Raw genomic sequence first — 21,028 nt, forward strand, 5'->3', positions numbered from 1 at the left:
TCGGCCATTTAGGACTGACATGAGGAGGAATTTCTTCACTCAGAGGGAGGTGAATCTTTGGCATTCTCTGCCCCAGAGGGCTGTGGATGCTGAGTCGTTGAGTATATTCAAGGCTGAGATCGATAGATTTTTGGACTCTCGGGGAATCGAGGGATATGGGGATCGGGCGGGAAAGTGGAGTTGAGGTCGAAGATCAGCCGTGATCTTATTGAATGGTGGAGCAGGCTCGAGGGGCCTCGTCTACCAATTTGCTTGCTGTGTGCCAATTGGCTGCCGTGTTCCCTACATTACAACAGTGACTACACTTCAAGAGATACTTCATTGGCTGTAAAGCGCTTTGGGACGTCCGGTGGTCGTGAAAGGTGCAAGTCAGTCTTTTTTTTTATTATTCTAAACGTCAAACTCTGGCGTACAAGTAGTGTTAGCCATGAATTCGTGCTTAGCCAATTCTATCTGTTCACTACTACAGTCGGGTTGTGTACACCTTTCCCAACTTTTGCTCCATCACTTGCTGTGTACTTCGGGCTGGCTTATTGCAGTGTTGTTCATGGGTTCCCCGTTAAAGGAGAATATGCACCCGTCTTATTTATAGCTTTTTATCGCTTCTTCCACCCACCCCGTTCCCACCCGTTCTCCCCCCCCCCCCCCCCCCCCCCCTCGGTCCCAACCTGTTGCTGTGTCTCACATGGCTTTCCCCCACCTAGACTGCATTGTAAAAGAGCGAGACTGCAAGGTTCAGCTTTCGCTTTTGTTTTTCAGTTACTGGAGTGTGGTGGGAACCTTTTTGATGCAATCTCCATCGCAGTTAAAGCCGCACTTCATAATACCAGGTAAGGAATTGAACCACAGAAGGCCATTCGGCCCATCGTGTCCGCGCCGGCTGACAAAGAGCTACCCAGCCTAATCCCACTTTCCAGCTCTCGGTCCATAGCCTGTAGGTTACGGCACTTCAAGTGCACATCCAACTGGTTTCACACGGTCGTGTCTTGGGGACATTGTCGCTTGCTATTCAGGCATGCTGAAGCAACATTCGTAATGCCAATTATTAACAAACATAACAAAAGAAATAGGCCATTCGGCCCCTCGAGCCTGCTCTGCCATTCAATAAGATCACGGCTGATCTTCGACCTCAACTCCACTTTCCCGCCCGATCCCCATATCCCTCGATTCCCCGAGAGTCCAAAAATCTATCGATATCTGCGCTCCTCTAATTCTGTCCTCTTGAGTATCCCTGATTATAATGTCTCCACCATCGGTGGCCGTGAATCTATTCAGAGACTCGTCACCCACAGCCCTCTGGGGCAGAGAATTCCAAAGATTCACCACCCTCTGAGTGAAGAAATTCCTCCTCCAACGTAGTACCACTTGTAATAAACAGTGTGGTTGTTCCTTATTTTGGGAATGTAATAAAAACTGATTGTAAGAACACTGGAATCACCATCCGTACAAGAATATTATCAAGGGCACCAGACAAATCCTTAACCGGTTTACCGTAACTCCTCGTCTGCGGTTTAATGGGTCAGTTTACGCCGACGAGTTAGTGCTGTCTAAGTTTGGCTCGCTGGATTTTTGTGCACCAACTGGTTTGGATTCGATTATTATTTACACAAGCAGCCCCCCCATCAGGATTAGCATAAAGTGCTGAGTCGATCCATTCTTTGCCACATCATCAAAAAAGAACTCAAACAACAAAGTCTCGAACTAATGATTGGTTATTTACCTATAGTCGGCAGCACTTACTCTTTAACCATCGAGTGTGTAAAGAAATAGTAGCTAGAGTTAATTGACTAAAGAAATAAGAGGTTACTAAGGCTATTCAGGTATGAGGCCCCTGCCTCAGCTCATCTGCTGCTGAAACCGCATCCGTGCCTTTGTTACCTTTAGACTTGGACTATTCCAACGCATTCCTGGCCAGCCTCCCACATTCTACCCTCTGTAAATGTGAGGCTATCCAAAACTCAACTGCCCCGTGTCCTAACTCGCACCGAGTCCCGCTCACCCATCACCCCCGGTGCTCGCTGCCCCATGTCCTAACACGCACCAAGTCCTGCTCACCCATCACCCCCTGTGCTCGCTGCATCGTGTCCTAACTCGCACCGAGTCCCACTCACCCATCACCCCCTGTGCTCGCTGCATCGTGTCCTAACTCGCACCGAGTCCCACTCACCCATCACCCCCTGTGCTCACTGCCCGTGTCCTAACTTGCACCGAATCCCACTTACCCATCACCCCTTGTGCTCGCTGCATCATGTCCTAACTTGCACCGAGTCCCGCTCACCCATCACCCCCTGTGCTCACTGCCCCGTGTCCTAACTCGCACCGAGTCCCGCTCACCCATCACCCCCTGTGCTCACTGCATCATGTCCTAACTCGCACCGAGTCCTGCTCACCCATCACCCCCTGTGCTCGCTGCCCCGTGTCCTAACTTGCACCGAGTCCCGCTCACCCATCACCCCCTGTGCTCGCTGCCCCGTGTCCTAACTCGCACCGAGTCCCGCTCACCCATCACCCCCTGTGCTCGCTGACCTACATTGACTCCCAACGTCTCAATGGAAAAAAAAAAAATTCTCATCCTTGTTTTCAAATCCCTCCATGGCCCTCGCCCCTCCCTATCTCTGTAATCTCCTCCAGCCCCTCAACCCCCCGAGATATCTGCGCTCCTCGAATTCTGCCCTCCTGACCATCCCTGATTATAATCGCTCCACCGTCGGCGGCTGTGCCTTCAGCTGCCTGGGCCCCAAGCTCTGGAACTCCCTCCCTAAACCTCTCCGCCTCTCTACCTCTCTTTCCTACTTTAAGATAATCCTTAAAACCTGCCACTTATCAGCCCAATTTCTCCTTATGTGGCTTGATGTCAAATTTTGTTTTATAATACTCCTGTGAAGTGCCGTGGGACATTTTACTACATTAAAGGCACTATGTAAATACAAGTTAGTGTTATGTCACAGTAATTCAGCATTAACTACTTGCTGATTATCAACTTAGTGCCTGAGATTGTTATGAATTGTTGAGATTAATTTCGGATTAGATTCCATAGATAGCTGACGAGTTAACAGTATGAGAAAGCCAGTCTATTGAATAGCACTACAACAAATTACAGGAGGACATGAATAAACTTGCAGAAACATAGAAACATAGAAAATAGGTGCAGGAGCAGGCCATTCAGCCCTTCTAGCCTGCACCGCCATTCAATGAGTTCATGGCTGAACATGCAACTTCAGTACCCCATTCCTGCTTTCTCGCCATACCCCTTGATCCCCCGAGTAGTAAGGACTTCATCTAACTCCCTTTTGAATATATTTAGTGAATTGGCCTCAACTACTTTCTGTGGTAGAGAATTCCACAGGTTCACCACTCTCTGGGTGAAGAAGTTTCTCCTTATCTCGGTCCTAAATGGCTTACCCCTTATCCTTAGACTGTGATCCCTGGTTCTGGACTTCCCCAACATTGGGAACATTCTTCCTGCACCTAACCTGTCTAAACCCGTCAATTTTAAACGTTTCTATGAGGTCCCCTCTCATTCTTCTGAACTCCAGTGAATACAAGCCCAGTTGATCCAGTCTTTCTTGATAGGTCAGTCCCGCCATCCCGGGAATCAGTCTACTGAATCTTCGCTGCATTCCCTCATTAGCAAGAATGTCCTTCCTCAAGTTAGGAGACCAAAACTGTACACAATACTCCAGGTATGGCCTCACCAAGGCCCTGTACAACTGTAGTAACACCTCCCTGCCCCTGTACTCAAATCCCCTCGCTATGAAGGCCAACATGCCATTTGCTTTCTTAACTGCCTGCTGTACCTGCATGCCAAACTTCAATGACTGATGTACCATGACACCCAGGTCTCGTTGCACCTCCCCTTTTCCTAATCTGTCACCATTCAGATAATAGTCCGTCTCTCTGTTTTTACCACCAAAGTGGATAACCTCACATTTATCCACATTATACTTCATCTGCCATGCATTTGCCCACTCACCTAACCTATCCAAGTCACTCTGCAGCCTCATAGCATCCTCCTCGCAGCTCACAATGCCACCCAACTTAGTGTCATCCGCAAATTTGGAGATACTACATTTAATCCCCTCGTCTAAATCATTAATGTACAATGTAAACAGCTGGGGCCCCAGCACAGAACCTTGCGGTACCCCACTAGTCACTGCCTGCCATTCTGAAAAGTACCCATTTACTCCTACTCTTTGCTTCCTGTCTGACAACCAGTTCTCAATCCACGTCAGCACACTACCCCCAATCCCATGTGCTTTAACTTTGCACATTAATCTCTTGTGTGGGACCTTGTCGAAAGCCTTCTGAAAGTCCAAATATACCACATCAACTGGTTCTCCCTTGTCCACTTTACTGGAAACATCCTCAAAAATGGACGTATAATTGGCAAATGAAGTTCAACACAGATAAATGTGAGGGATTGCATGTTGGTGGGAAGAATAGGGAGGTTATTGGAGGGTGCGAGTCTGGGTAGGGTAGATGAACAAAGGGATCTCGGATACAAATACACAAATCACTAAACGTTGCGACACTGGTTAGCAAGGCCGTAAAAAACCAAACCAAGCTCTCGGGTTTATTTCTAGAGGAATAGAATTGAAAGTAGGGAAGTTATGCTAAACCTGTATCGAACCTTGGTTAGACCACACTCGGAGCACTGCGTACAGTTCTAGTTGCCATATTATAAAAAAGATATAGAGGCACTGGAGAGGGTGCAGAGAAGATTTACAAGGATGATACCAGAAATGCGAGGGTAGACATACCAGGAAAGGATGAACAGACTCGAAAAAAGAAGGCTGAGGGGTGACCTAATAGAGGTCTTTAAAATTATGAAAGGTTTTGATGAGTGGATACAGAGAGAGAATGTTTCCACTTGTGGGGAAGAGCATAACTAGAGGCCATCAATATAAAATCATCACCTATAAATCCAATGTGGAATTCAGGAGAAACCTCTTTACCCAGAGAGCGGTGAGAATGTGGAACTCGCTGCCACAGGGAGGGGTTGAGGTGAATAGTATCGATGCATTTAAGGGGAGGCTGGACAAGCCAATGGGGGAGAAGGGAATAGAGGGTTATGCTGATAGATTTAGATGAGGAAAGACGGGAGGAGGCTCGAGTGGAGCATAAACGCCGGCATGAACTGGTTGGGCCCAATGGCCTGTTTCTGGGCCGTATATCCTGTGTAATCCTATGTTTAAAGTCTCTATGCTTGTAGTTAGCAGTGTTTGCAGAACTTGCACAATGTGGTGCTTGTGAACTGGCATGGATAAACCAGTTGCCTTGCTTTCCTGTGGAAGGTTGGTGTTAGCCTGCGGAGATGTTGGGAGTGTCGATCCTCGATGTGGCGATGGGCTGTCAGTTCCTGCTGGCTGCTCAGCGCCTGGTTAAATTCACCCTCCGTGCGGATCGGCGTTTCTGGGCCTTAAATCTCAGCTCCCTTGATCTTTGGGGGGGGGGTGGGGAGGTGGACGTCGACATCTAAGTGACGTCCTTGTATAAGAAATAGGAGCAGGAGTAGGCCATATGGCCCCTCGAGCCTGCTCCGCCATTTGATACGACCTTGGTTGATCCGATCATGGACTCAGGTCCACTTCCCCGCCCGCTCCCCATAACCCCTTATTCCCTTATTGTTTAAGAAACTGTCTAGCTCTGTCTTAAATTTATTCAATGTCCCGGCTTCCACAGCTCTCTGAGGCAGCGAATTCCACAGATCCACAACCCTCTGTGAAAATAAATTTCTCCCCATCTCAGTTTTAAATGGGCGGCCCCTTATTCTAAGATTATGCCCCCTAGTTCTAGCCGCCCCCATCAGTGGAAACATCCTCTCTGCATCCACCTTGTCAAGCCCCCTCATAATCTTATACGTTTCGATAAGATCACCTCTCAATCTTCTGAATTCCAATGAGTAGAGGCCCAACCTACTCAACCTTTCCTCATAAGTCAACTCCCACATCTCCGGAATCAACCGAGTGAACCTTCTCTGAACTGCCTCCAAAGCACGTATATCCTTTCGTAAATATGGAAACCAAAACTGCACGCAGTATTCCAGGTGTGGCCTCACCAATACCCTGTATAACTGTAGCAAGACTTCCCTGCTTTTATACTCCATCCCCTTTGCAATAAAGGCCAAGATACCATTGGCCTTCCTGATCACTTGCTGTACCTGCAGACTATCCTTTTGTGTTTCATGCACAAGTACCCCCAGGTCCCGCTGTACTGCGACACTTTGCAATCTTTCTCCATTTAAATAATAACTTGCTCTTTATTTTTTTTCTGCCAAAGTGCATCACCTCACACTTTCCAACATTATACTCCATCTGCCAAATTTTTGTCCACTCACTTAGCCTGTCTATGTCCTTTTGCAAATTTAACTTCTATAACTTTTCTGTCAGAGATGGGCTTTGTGTTTTTACCGAGACGCCAGTCTTTTTTAATTAGTTCCTGGGATGTGGGCGTCGCTGGTAAGGCCGGCATTTATTGCCCATTCCTAATTGCCCCTTGAGAAGGTGGTGGTGAGCCGCCTTCTTGAACCGCTGCAGTCCGTGTGGTGAAGGTGCTCCCACAGTGCTGTTAGGGAGGGAGTTCCAGGATTGTGACCCAGCGACGATGAAGGAACGGCCGATATATTTCCAAGTCAGGATGGTATGTGACTTGGAGGGGAACGTGGAGGTGGTGGTGTTCCCGTGCGGATACGTATACTTGGCAAAACTCCAGTCAGTTACTGCTGCAGAGGCATTGGCTGAAAGAGGATTATTTTGGACAAAGAGGAAATAGGGCTTAACTACTACAACTTTATTTTCTCCTTGTCCCACCAAGAATTCCAAAGGTCAGAGTGCTCGAAGATGATGAAGGTTCCAAGGAAATTGAGCTCTCCGATGATCCCTATGACTGCATTCGGCTCAAGATAGAAAATGTGCCTTGCATCATCACTTTAAGTAAAGTAAGATATATCTCCTTTTGTTTTACAAATACTTTACCAAAAACTCATAAATATACCTGATTTCCTGCTGTTGGGCTGTGCAGAGGATTTCATTTAAAAATATTGCAATCAGGTAACTGCTATAAGAACATACGTAAGAATCAGGAGCAGGATTCGGCCCCTCGAGCCTGCTCCGCCATTCAATAAGATCATGGCTGATCTGATCTTGGCCTCAGCTCCACTTCCCCGCCCGTTCCCCATAACCTTGACTTCCTTTTCGTTCAAAAATCTGTCTATCTCCACCTTAAATATATTCAATGACCCAGCCTCCACAGCTCTCTCTATGTTTAAGCTGTTACGCGGTGTCACCTGTTGCTCAGTGGGTTGCCTCCGAGTCCAAAGGTTGTGGGTTCAAGTTCCACTCCAGAGATTCGAGCACTAAAATCCAGGCTGACACCAATATTTCCCATAAACTGCACTCTGTTCTGCGAGACCAGTTTCTTTAAATGCGCCATCCTTTTTAAATCCCTGTGCATGTGCGGTGTTTACAGTGGGGAAGCCGATAGTGGCCTGCGCAGAGCAAACACACACGCAGCTTCGAGGGCACATAGGCTGACACTCCAAAGGAAAGAAAGACTTGCATTTCTATAGCACCTTTCATGATCACTGGATGGCCCAAAAGTGCTTTATAGCCAATGAAGGACTTTTTGGAATGTAGTCACTGTTGTAATGTGGGAAACGCAGCAGCCAATTTGCGCACAGCAAGCTCCCACACACAGCAATGTGATAATGACCAGATAATCTGTTTTTTTTATTATGTTGATTGAGGGATAAATATTGGCCCCAGGACACCGGGGATAACTCCCCTGCTCTTCTTCGAAATAGTGGCATGGTATCTTTTACATCCACCTGAGAGAGCAGGCAGGGCCTCGGTTTAACGTCTATTCTGAAGGAAGGTACCTCCGACAGTGCAGCACTCCCTCAGCACTGCCCCTCCGACAGTGCAGCACTCCCTCAGCACTGCCCCTCCGACAGTGCGGTGCTCCCTCAGCACTGCCCCTCCGACAGTGCGGCACTCCCTCAGCACTGCCCCTCCGACAGTGCGGTGCTCCCTCAGTACTGCTCCTCCGACAGTGTGGCGATCCCTCAGTTCTGCCCCTCCGACAGTGCGGCGCTCCCATAGCACTGCACTGGGATTTATGTGCTCAAGTCCCTGGAGTGGGACTTGAACCCACAACCCTCTGATTTAGAGACGGGGGTGCTGCCCATTGAGCTACGGCTGACACTCCCAGTGCAGTGCTGAGGGAGTGCGCTGTACTCTCGGAGGGGCAGTACTGAGGGAGCGCCGCACTGTCGGAGGGGCAGTACTGAGGGAGTGCTGCACTGTCGGAGGGGCAGTACTGAGGGAGCGCCGCACTGTCGGAGGGGCAGTACTGAGGGAGTGCTGCACTGTCGGAGGGGCAGTACTGAGGGAGCGCCGCACTGTCCGAGAGGCAGTACCGAGGGAGCGCCGCACTGTCGGAGGGGCAGCACTGAGGGAGCGCCGCACTGTCGGAGAGGGAGTACCGAGGGAGTGCCGCACTGTCGGAGGGGCAGTACTGAGGGAGCGCCGCACTGTCGGAGGGGCACTACTGAGGGAGCGCCGCACTGTCGGAGGGGCGGTACTGAGGGAGCGCCGCACTGTCGGAGGGGCACTACTGAGGGAGCGCCGCACTGTCGGAGGGGCGGTACTGAGGGAGTGCTGCACTGTCGGAGGGGCGGTACTGAGGGAGCGCCGCACTGTCGGAGGGGCACTACTGAGGGAGCGCCGCACTGTCGGAGGGGCGGTACTGAGGGAACGCCGCACTGTCGGAGGGGCACTACTGAGGGAGCGTCGCACTGTCGGAGGGGCACTACTGAGGGAGCGCCGCACTGTCGGAGGGGCACTACTGAGGGAGCGCCGCACTGTCGGAGGGGCGGTACTGAGGGAACGCCGCACTGTCGGAGGGGCAGTGCTGAGGGAGCGCTGCACTGTTGGAGGGGCAGTACTGAGGGAGTGCCGCACTGTCGGAGGGGCAGTACTGAGGGAGCGCCGCACTGTCGGAGGGGCGGTACTGAGGGAACGCCGCACTGTCGGAGGGGCAGTGCTGAGGGAGCGCTGCACTGTTGGAGGGGCAGTACTGAGGGAGCCCCACACTGTCGGAGGGGCAGTGCTGAGGGAGCGCTGCACTGTTGGAGGGGCAGTACTGAGGGAGCTCCACACTGTCGGAGGGGCGGTACTGAGGGAACGCCGCACTGTCAGAAGTGGCGTCTTTTGGATGAGACGTTAACCGAGGAGCCGTCTGCTCTCTCAGGTGGAATTAAAAGATCCCATGGACAATATTTATCCCACAATTAACATCACTAAAACAGATTATCTGATCATTATCACGTTGCTGTTTGTCGGAGCTTGCTGTGCGCAAATCGGCTGCTGTGTTTCCTCCATTACAACAGTGACTACACTTCGAAAACATAGAAACATAGAAAATAGGTGCAGGAGTAGGCCATTCGGCCCTTCGAGCCTGCACCACCATTCAATGAGTTCATGGCTGAACATGCAACTTCAGTACCATTCCTGCTTTCTCGCCATACCCCTTGATTCCCCCTAGTAGTAAGAGCTTCATCTAACTCCTTTTTGAATATATTTAGTTAATTGGCCTCAACAACTTTCTGTGGTAGAGAATTCTACAGGTTCACCACTCTCTGGGTGAAGAAGTTTCTCCTCATCTCGGTCCTAAATGGCTTACCCCTTATCCTTGGACTGTGACCCCTGGTTCTGGACTTCCCCAACATTGGGAACATTCTTCCTGCATCTAACCTGTCTAAACCCATCAGAATTTTAAACGTTTCTATGAGATCCCCTCTCTTCCCACTGCATTTTCAAACATGCATAAAATGCAGCTCCCATGAGTGGCCACTAGGTGTCTTCAGCACACTGAACCCAACCTTGTAGTTTAGCCACACTGGCTCACTTAGCAACATCTGGAAAAGACATTTCTGTGCAACCTTTAATGTTCAGTGTAGTACAAATGTAGAAAGATCTTTTAAGTCCTAGAATTCTCCTGTTAAATAAGACGTTAAAAAGGCTTAGCTATGTTTGATAATACGCTTGGTCTCATTAGTGTATTTGAAGCAAAAAAAAAGGGTTTCTTTTGTTAAAACCTTTCCCCGCTTTCTCCACACATGGTTTGATGCAGAGCACATGCAATAGTGCTTCAAGGCCCATCGATAGACATTCAGTTCTGTACAGTAGAGCAAGAAACACTAAATGGTTACACAATGGCCCAGAAATTCGTCTCGCGGACTGCCCGCGGGCAAAGCACTGTAGAATAGAAATAAAATGCGCGCTTACCTGAAGCTGCTGAGCCCGCTGGAGATCCCGGTCTGGAGGTGCCTCGTGACTGCGCGTCGCAGTGTGTTCATGTTGGGACGTGCGCAGTCATGTGGGCCTGCACACTAAATATTTTCTCATTCATAGTCATAGGAGATTCGTAACTTACCAATCTCCTATTACTATGAATAAGGAAAACCCCAAAACGCACAAATACTACATAAAACATTTTTAAAAAACCATCTCACACAATACACTAATAGAAATTAAAGTTGTTATAAATGTTTTTTTAAAGAAAAAAAATTGCCGATTTTAAAAAAAAAAAGTTAGAGTTTAAAATAGCATTACCTGAGTAGGCAGGGTTTTAACATAAATATGTTTTTAAAATTTTATTTTAATCATGTTTTTGATATGTTTTAAAACTCTTATGCCTGTAACAGGCGCAAGAGTTTTGAGGACATTTGCCGGGCAAGATATGGATAAATCCCGCAATCTGCCCGTACAAATGTCCTCGCTCCAGAGATGCGGAGGATCTGTCGAGCTCCAGCTCGACAGATCGGAAAAGATGGTTTTCAGTGCATGCGCATTGTGCGCTGAAAACCGGCTTTTCCGATGCCTTCCCGGGTCTGTAGACACTCCGTATGGGCCCGGGACATCGGAATTTCCATGCCAATATTACGTTGAATCTATAACACAAACAGCCCATTGGGCCCCACCGCTCCGTGCCGGGGTTTATGCCCCACCGCTCCGTGCCGGGGTTTATGCCCCACCACTCCGTGCCGGGGTTTATGCCCCACCGCTCCGTGCCGGGGTTTATGCCCCACCGCTTCGTGCCGGGGTTTATGCTCCACACCAGCCTCATCCCACCCCTCTTCATCTCATCCCATCGCCATATCCCTCTGTTCCTTTCTCCCTCATGTGTTTATCCAGCTTCTCCCTTAAATACTATTCGCCTCAACCACTCCCTGTGGCAGCGAGTTCCACATTCTCAGCGCTCTCTGGGGAAAGAAGTTTCTCCTGAACTCCCCATTGGATTTATTAGTGACTGTCTGATACTTATGACCCCTAGTTCTGGTCTCCCCCACAAGTGGAAGCATTTTCTCTACATCTACCCTGTCGAACCCTTGGACAAGGTTGGATTCATTCCTAATAGAGGGGGGTCTGGGCTTGCGGATGGGGAGTGAGGCACTGCATTTGGCTGAAGCAACAAGAGGTCCCTACTGGGCTTGAGCAGTGTGTTGGGGCCTGTCACTTCAGCTAGCCCTCGGATCATTATTGGTTGTCTTCAGCTAGAGATCCTATCGGTGCAGAGAGGAGGATGGATGGAGGATAACTCAGCTTGGTACCATGAAGGGAAACGCATCTGTGATTTACATAGCGTCTACAGTAAAGTTTATAATAGGAAGAAATACTTACATTTCTATAGCACCTTTCACGACCACCGGACATCCCAAAGCGCTTTACAGCCAATGAAGTATTTTTTGGAGTGTAGTCACTGTTGTGATGTTGGAAACGCAGCAGCCAATTTGCGCACAGCAAGCTCCCACACACAGCAATGTGAAAATGACCAGATAGATCTGTTTTTAGTGATGTTGATTGAGGGATAAATATTGGCCCCAATACACAGAGGATAACTCCCCTGCTCTTCAAAATAGTGCCATGGGATTTTTTTTACCTCCACCTGAGAGAACAGACAGGGCCTCGGTTTAACATCATATCCGCAAAAGACGGCCCCTCCGACAGTGCGGCGCTGCTTCAGTTACTGCCCCTCTGACAGTGTGGCACTCCCTCAGTACTGCCCCTCCGACAGTGCGGCGCTCCCTCAGTACTGCCCCTCCGACAGTGCGGCACTCCCTCAGTACTGCCCCTCCGACAGTGCGGCACTCCCTCAGTACTGCCCCTCCGACAGTGCAGCTCTCCCTCAGTACTGCCCCTCCGACAGTGCAGCTCTCCCTCAGTACTGTCCCTCCGACAGTGCAGCTCTCCCTCAGTACTGCCCCCTCCGACAGTGTGGCACTCCCTCAGTACTGCCCCTCCGACAGTGCGGCACTCCCTCAGTACTGCCCCTCCGACAGTGCAGCACTCCCTCAGCACTGCACTGGGAGTGTCGGCCTAGATTTTTGTGCTCAAGTCTCTGGAGTGGGACTTGAACCCACAACCTTCTGACTCAGAGGCGAGGGTGCTGCCCACTGAGCCACACTCACCTTGCTTTATCTCAATGTGGCCACTGGTGATTTGGTCATCCAGTTTTATGATTGTTAAAGTGATTTTATTTTGTGCAGGAGGTTATATAGTTTGACCCGCTGGTTGTTGCAGTCTGTCGAAGTATGATGGACGCCACCTGCAGAGAATAGGTTGTTTAACTCTTTGCTGGGTTGCACCAGAACCTTTCCAGGACTGCCAGTGCCTGGATTTTGCTCCACCTGATCTGTGCTCCAGCTCCCTGAGCCTGGAATCGCTTGCGATTTCTGGCTGTGAGCAATGAGCTCCACAGCAGTTTTATTTTAAAGAATAGTTTGTTGCCGTTCACTGATCCATCCATCTATCCATCCCTCCATCCCAACCTGCAGTGGACAGCTGTACTGACTGTACTGCTGCAGGGAGCCCAGGAAGATAGACTTTATATTTATGAATATAGTTAAAACCCCCTCAAGCTTTCAAAATAGATTTGCATAATTCCTGTTCTGCCTTCCATCTGTTAAATGAAAAAGCTGCCCTTGAAGCACCCATCGTTTAGAAGCGTTAGAACATAATAACCAGGAGCAGGAGTCGGCCATACGGCCCCTCGAGCCTGCTCTGCCATTCAATAAGATCATGGCTGATCTTCTACCTTAATGTACAGTTTTGGTTTCCATATTTAAGAAAGGATATATTTTCTTTGAAGGCAGTACAGAGAAGGTTCACTGGTTGATTCTGGGAATGAGGGGGTTGACTTATGAGGAAAGGTTGAGGAGGTTGGGCCTCTACTCATTGTAATTCAGAAGAATGAGAGGTGATCTTATCGAAACGTATAAGATTATGAGGGGGCTCGACAAGGTGGATGCAGAGAGGATGTTTTCAATGATGGGGGAGACTAGAACTAGGGGGCATGATCTTAGAATAAGGGGCCGTCCACTTAAAACTGAGATGAGGAGGAATTTCTTCTGAGGGTTGTAAATCTGTGGAATTCACTGCCTCAGAGAGCTGTGGAAGCTGGGACATTTAATAAATTTGTGACAGAGATAGACAGTTTCTTAACCGATAAGGAGAAGTGGAGCTGAGCCCATGATCGGATCAGCCATGATCGTATTAAATGGCGGAGCAGGCTTGAGGGGCCGTATGGCCAACTCCTGCTCCTATTTCTTTTGTTCTTATAATTCCACTTTCCCGCCTGATCCCCATATTCCTTGATTCCCTTAATATCCAAAATATCTATCGATCTCAGCCTTGAATATACTCAACGACTCAGCATCCACAGCCCTCTGGGGCAGAGAATTCCAAAGATTCATCCCCCTCCGAGTGAAGAAGTTCCTCCTCATCTCAGTCCTAAATGGCTGACCCCTTATCCTGAGACTGTGACCCCTGGTTCTAGACTCCCCAGCCCGGGGGAAACAGCATCTAGTTAAATGCATTACTAACGCTACTACTTGTCTTGCACAGATCGGTCACAGGCACGTGGTCGATGCCACCTCGCAGGAGGAAGCTTGCTGCATGGCCAGCCTGTTGGTCTCTGTCACCAGCAAAGGGACCATGACTTGCTTCAGGAAGCTGGGCGGCGGCAGCTTGGATCCAGCCAGTGTCTTTGAAATGTTAGAGGTATGAATTGATGCCTTAAACGCACAGGTTATTGAACGGTTGGGTAGCCTCTGTTGTGATTCACCTTGACTGTGTGTTTTAAAAAAAAATTCATTCACAGGATATGGTTGCTGGCAAGGCCGGCATTTTTACCCATTCCTAATTGCCCCTTGAAAAAGTGATGGTGAGCAGTCGCCTTGAACCGCTGCAGTCCGTGTGGTGAAGGTGCTCCCACAGTGCTGTTAGGGAGGGAGTTCCAGGATTGTGACCCAGCGACGATGAAGGAAACATAGAAAATAGGTGCAGGAGTAGGCCATTCGGCCCTTCGAGCCTGCACCGCCATTCCATATCATGGCCGATCATTCACCTCAGTACCCCTTCTTTCCTGCTTTCTCTCCATACCCCTTGATCCCTTTAACCGTAAGGGCCATATCTAACTCCCTCTTGAATATATCATAGAAACATAGAAAATAGGTGCAGGAGTAGGCCATTCGGCCCTTCGAGCCTGCACCGCCATTCAATGAGTTCATGGCTGAACATGCAACTTCAGTACCCCATTCCTGTTTTCTTGCCATACCCCTTGATCCCCCTAGTAGTAAGGACTACATCTAACTCCTTTTTGAATATATTTAGTGAATTGGTCTCAACAACTTTCTGTGGTAGAGAATTCCACAGGTTCACCACTCTCTGGGTGAAGAAGCTTCTCCTCAACTTGGTCCTAAATGGCTTACCCCTTATCCTTAGACTGTGACCCCTGGTTCTGGACTTCCCCAACATTGGGAACATTCTTCCTGTATCTAACCTGTCTAATCCCGTCAGAATTTTAAACGTTTCTATGAGGTCCCCTCTCATTCTTCTGAATTCCAGTGAATACAAGCCCAGTTGATCCAGTCTTTCTTGATATGTCAGTCCCGCCATCCCGGGAATCAGTCTGGTGAACCTTCGCTGCACTCCCTCAATAGCAAGAATGTCCTTCCTCAGGTTAGGAGACCAAAACTGTACACAATACTCCAGGTGTGGCCTCACCAAGGCCCTGTACAACTGTAGCAACACCTCCCTGCCCCTGTACTCAAATCCCCTCGCTATGAAGGCCAACATGCCATTTGCTTTCTTAACCGCCTGCTGCATCTGCATGCCAACCTTCAATGACTGATGTACCATGACACCCAGGTCTCGTTGCACCTCCCCTTTTCCTAATCTGTCACCATTCAGATAATAGTCTGCCTCTCTGTTTTTATCACCAAAGTGGATAACCTCACATTTATCCACATTGTACTTCATCTGCCATGCATTTGCCCACTCACCTAACCTATCCAAGTCACTCTGCAGCCTCATATCATCCTCCTCGCAGCTCACACTGCCACCCAACTTAGTGTCATCCGCAAATTTGGAGATACTACTTTTAATCCCCTCGTCTAAATCATTAATGTACAATGTAACCAGCTGGGGCCCCAGCACAGAACCTTGCGGTACCCCACTAGTCACTGCCTGCCATTCTGAAAAGTACCCATTTACTCCTACTCTTTGCTTCCTGTCTGACAACCAGTTCTCAATCCACGTCAGCACACTACCCCAAATCCCATGTGCTTTAACTTTGCACATTAATCTCTTATGTGGGACCTTGTCGAAAGCCTTCTGAAAGTCTAAATATACCACATCAACTGGTTCTCCCTTGTCCACTTTACTGGAAACATCCTCAAAAAATTCCAGAAGATTTGTCAAGCATGATTTCCCTTTCACAAATCCATGCTGACTTGGACCTATCATGTCACCTCTTTCCAAATACGCTGCTATGACATCCTTAATAATTGATTCCATCATTTTACCGATGTCAGGCTGACTGATCTATTTTGTTTTCTCTCTCCCTCTTTTAAAAAGTGGGGTTACATTGGCTACTCTCCACTCCATAGGAACTGACCCAGAGTCTATGGAATGTTGGAAAATGACTGTCACTGCATCCGCTATTTCCAAGGCCACCTCCTTAAGTACTCTGGGATGCAGACCATCAGGCCCTGGGGATTTATCGGCCTTCAATCCCATCAATTTCCCCAACACAATTTCCCGACTAATAAGGATTTCCCTCAGTTCCTCCTCCTTCTCACTAGACCCTCTGACCTCTTTTATATCCGGAAGGTTGTTAGTGTCCTCCTTAGTGAATACCGAACCAAAGTACTTGTTCAATTGGTCTGCCATTTCTTTGTTCCCCGTTATGACTTCCCCTGATTCTGACTGCAGGGGACCTACGTTTGTCTTTACTAGCCTTTTTCTCTTTACATATCTATAGAAGCTTTTGCAGTCCATTTTAATGTTCCCTGCAAGCTTCCTCTCGTACTCTATTTTCCCTACCCTAATCAAACCCTTTGTCCTCCTTTGCTGAGTTCTAAATTTCTCCCAGTCCCTGGGTTCGCTGCTATTTCTGGCCAATTTGTATGCCACTTCCTTGGCTTTAATACTATCCCTGATTTCCCTTGATAGACACGGTTGAGCCACCTTCCCTTTTTTATTTTTACGCCAGACAGGAATGTACAATTGTTGTAGTTCATCCATGCGATCCCTAAATGTCTGCCATTGTCCATCCACTGTCAACCCCTTAAGTATCATTCGCCAATCTATCCTAGCCAATTCACGCCTCATACCTTCAAAGTTACCCTTCTTTAAGTTCTGGACCATGGTCTCTGAATTAACTGTTTCATTCTCCATCCTAATGCAGAATTCCACCATATTATGGTCACTCTTCCCCAAGGGGTCTCGCACAAAGAGATTGCTAATTAATCCTCTCTCATTACACAACACCCAGCCTTCCCCCCTAGTTGGTTCCTCGACATATTGGTCTAGAAAACCATCCCTTATGCACTCCAGGAAATCCTCCTCCACCGTATTGCTTCCAGTTTGGTTAGCCCAATCTATGTGCATATTAAAGTCACCCATTATAACTGCTGCACCTTTATTGCATGCGCCCATAATTTCCTATTTGATGCCCTCCCCAACATCACTACTACTGTTTGGAGGTCTGTACACAACTCCCACTAGCGTTTTCTGCCCTTTGGTATTCCGTAGCTCCACCCATACCGATTCCACATCATCCAAGCTAATGTCTTTCCTTACTATTGCATTAATTTCTTCTTTCACCAGCAACGTCACCCCGCCTCCTTTTCCTCTCTCTCTATCCTTCCAAAATGTTGAATACCCCTGGATGTTGAGTTCCCAGCCTTGGTCACCCTGGAGCCATGTCTCCGTGATGCCAACCACATCGTATCCGTTAACTGCTATCTGCACAGTTAATTCATCCACCTTATTCCCAATACTCCTCGCATTGAACTAGCATCAACAATTCTCTATGGTAGGGAATTCCACAGGTTAACAACTCTGAGTGAAGAAGTTTCTCCTCATCTCAGTCCTAAACGGCCGATATACTTTTTCCATCTTTCGTCTTCCACCCTTTGTACATTGTCTTGGGCTTTCAATGCAGTTGTTGCACAAGCCGAACCGGTGACATGACCAATGAAATCCTACTAGCCAATCTGATGGCAATGAACTAACTTGAGTTTGGTGTGTGCATAAGTACAAAAGAGCTCACCCCTGTCGGGTTCTCCTCTAACATTCGCTATTACCGGGTACGATAGCACAGTGGTTATATTACTGGACTCGTAATCCCGAGGCCTGGACCAATAATCCAGAGACATGAGTTCAAACCGCACCGCGGCAGCTGGGGAATTTAAATTCCATAAATTATATAAATCTGGAATTAAAAAGCTCGTGTCGGTAATGGTAACCATGAAACTACCCATTGTAAAAACCCGACTAATGTCCTTTTTAGGGTAGGAAATCTGCCGTCCTTGCCCGGTCTGGCCGATACGTGGTTGACTCTGAAATGGCCTAGCACGCCACTCAGTGGTGTGCTAGGCCATTTCAGAAGGCAGTTAAGAAGGTGGAACGTCTCGAGGGCAATTCGGGACGGGCAATAAACGCTGGCCTTGCCAGCGACGCCCACATCCCGCGGATGAATAATGAATCGATAAGTTCCCTAACTGAAGGCCTGATCAATCCACCCCGGAGTTTGCTCCAAGTGGTAGCCGAGAGGCGTGCGAGAACGTCTGGGCGGACACACGCGTTTCATGCTCTCCCTCCGTGTGGCAGTGGCTCGCTTTCATTTGGACATTTTAGGCTGACCAGGAGTTTGCTCACTCCCGGGTGTGTCAAGCCAACACTGCAACCTGTCCGTTTACCAACCTGTGACCTCACCGGGCTGACTGACTGAAACCTGCAGCTACAAGCGATCTGTCGGCTAACCAACCCATCAGCTAAGCATTTGTTCTCTGGCCACTGGTTCTGTGCACGGTTGGTTGCATTGGCTGCAAACATCCCAAGGCGCTTCACAGGAGTGTTATGAGATTTTAAAATTTGACACCGAGCCGCATAAGGAGAAATTAGGCAGGGCTTGATCAGAGAGGTAGGTTTTAAGGAGCGTCTTAAAGGAGGAAAAAGAGGCGGAGCAGTTTAGGGAGGGAGTTCCAGAGCTTGGGGCCCAGGCAACAGAAGGCACGGCCACCAATGGTGGAGCGATTATAATCAGGGATGCTCAGGAGGGCAGAATTAGAGAAGCGCAGATATCATGAGGGGGGGGGGGGGGGGGAGGGAGGTGAGATGGGGGGGGGGGGGGAGGAGGGAGTGAGATGGGGGGGGGGAGGGAGGGAGATGGGGGGGGGGAGGGAGATGGGGGGGGGAGGGAGATGGGGGGGGGGGGGAGATGGAGGGGGGGGGGGAGTGAGATGGGGGGGGGGGGGAGGGAGTGAGATGGGGGGGGGGGGATGTTGTGGGGTTGGAGGAGATTACAGAGATAGGGAGGGGCGAGGGCCATGGAGGGATTTTAAAACAAGGATGAGAATTGTGAAATCGAGGGGTTGCTTAACCGGGAGCCAATGTAGGTCAGCGAGCACGGGGTGATGGGAGAGTGGGACTTGGTGCGAGTTAGGACATGAGCGGCGAGCACAGGGGGTGATGGGTGAGCGGGACTCCATGTGAGTTAGAACACGGGGTAGCGAGCACAGGGGGTGATGGGTGAGTGGGACTCGGTGCGAGTTAGTACACGGGCAGCGAGCACAGGGGGTGATGGGTGAGCGGGACTGGGTGCGAGTTAGGACACGGGCAGCGAGCACAGAGGGTGATGGGTGAGCGGGACTGGGTGCGAGTTAGGACAGGGGGTGATGGGTGAGCGGGACTGGGTGCGAGTTAGGACACGGGCAGCGAGCACAGAGGGTGATGGGTGAGCGGGACTTGGTGCGAGTTAGGACACGGGCAGCGAGCACAGAGGGTGATGGGTGAGCGGGACTGGGTGCGAGTTAGGACACGGGCAGCGAGCACAGAGGGTGATGGGTGAGCGGGACTGGGTGCGAGTTAGGACACGGGCAGCGAGCACAGGGGGTGATGGGTGAGCGGGACTGGGTGCGAGTTAGGACACGGGCAGCGAGCACAGGGGGTGATGGGTGAGCGGGACTGGATGCGAGTTAGGACACGGGGCAGCGAGCACAGAGGGTGATGGGTGAGCGGGACTGGGTGTGAGTTAGGACACGGGGCACGGGGGGTGATGGGTGAGCGGGACTTGGTGTGAGTTAGGACACGGGCAGCGAGCACAGAGGGTGATGGGTGAGCGGGATTGGGTGCGAGTTAGGACACGGGGCAGCGAGCACAGAGGGTGATGGGTGAGCGGGACTCGGTGTGAGTTAGGACACGGGGCAGCGAGCACAGCGGGTGATGGGTGAGTGGGACTTGGTGCGAGTTAGGACACGGGGCAGTGAGCACAGGGGGTGATGGGTGAGCGGGACTTGGTGTGAGTTAGGACACGGGCTGCCTACGGCACCATAATACTGCCCTTGGAATTGTAGAAAGCTGCAGAGTTTACAAGATCCCACTGTTGGAGTAACAGCTGTTGCCCTCCCTGATCAGGGCTGACTGGGAACTTTGAACATTGTGGGCACCGGCCTGTTTTTATTGTCGGGCTGTTCTCGGTGAAAGAAAACGGAAAATCTGTCGAAGGCTTTGTCGGGTGGTAATGGTGGCGGGGCCGGGAAATGGTCTGTGTCAGCAGCCATAAAATTCCCCAGCTAGGCCCCGAGTGTGGGGCGGGGTGCTAAGGGAGGCGTTACACACCTCTCTCGGGGCTGAGCAACTGAGAATCCCCCGAGCTAAACAGCCGGGCTCGGAGCGTCCCGAGAGAGGCCTCCCTGGGGGGGAAAAAACGCCAAAAATCACAAAAAACATTCCCAATACCTTGCTCACCCCACGTACAGATAAATCGCAAAAAGAAACAATCACGTTTACCTCGGGTAGACATTCCTTCCCTCACTGCAGCCGGAACAGCTCCCAGACGGTCCTGCTACGGGGAGCTACAGGTCCCGCTGCAAACAGACTTCCAACCGGGGGAGGAGCGTTGCTCACTGGCTCGCCTCCCCCGCGCGTTACTGCTCTGACCCTCCCCCCCGCAAACCCGGCATCGAGTGTCCCGACAGGGCGCTGGAAGCTAGCCGACCACCCGCTCGGCCAGAAATCATTTCCACCGCCATAACCGGCCCTCCAGGGCACAAACAGTGGTGGCAACAGACTGAAACTGCTGCCCCTTCAATTCACTCGGTTATCCTGCTCCGCCCTGACTCCCTCCCACCCCCCCCCCCCCCCCCCCACACTCCGTTAGATACGCCAAACTGTTACCAGCCCACACTGCGATATGTGGGCGCACTGGGTCCATGCAGCAGAGCTGGTCTCCAATCGTCCTGGTTAACCCTTGCCACTGGACCAAGACCTCGCTCTGTCAAGCCCGTGTGGTGGCTGGTGTGCAACGGTCACCCCACGTTAAAACAATCCACACACAGGCATCTTCCACCCTTCAGGATGTAGTTCGGGATCTGGAACATTAGGTCCTTCATTGAAACATCTGTGAACTCATCCTTTTTTGGCCTGGAAGCAAGTCATCCTCGACTGCCTGTGATGATGAC

General features: G+C 50.0%; 1 protein-coding gene across 1 annotated transcript in view; it reads left to right on the forward strand.

Annotated features, from left to right (window-relative positions):
- exosc7 (exosome component 7) overlaps nt 1-14,066 on the forward strand; it is a 37,330-nt gene extending 23,264 nt beyond the window's left edge. Inside the window, exons 5-7 of the mRNA XM_070879773.1 lie at nt 760-830; nt 6,814-6,937; nt 13,905-14,066. Coding sequence (XP_070735874.1) covers nt 760-830; nt 6,814-6,937; nt 13,905-14,066 — 357 coding nt within the window. The remainder of the gene's footprint in view (nt 1-759; nt 831-6,813; nt 6,938-13,904) is intronic.
- Nucleotides 14,067-21,028: the final 6,962 nt, after the last annotated feature.

The sequence above is a fragment of the Pristiophorus japonicus genome, chromosome 5 (genome assembly GCF_044704955.1).
Source record: "Pristiophorus japonicus isolate sPriJap1 chromosome 5, sPriJap1.hap1, whole genome shotgun sequence".
Classification (NCBI taxonomy): Eukaryota; Metazoa; Chordata; class Chondrichthyes; family Pristiophoridae; genus Pristiophorus; species Pristiophorus japonicus.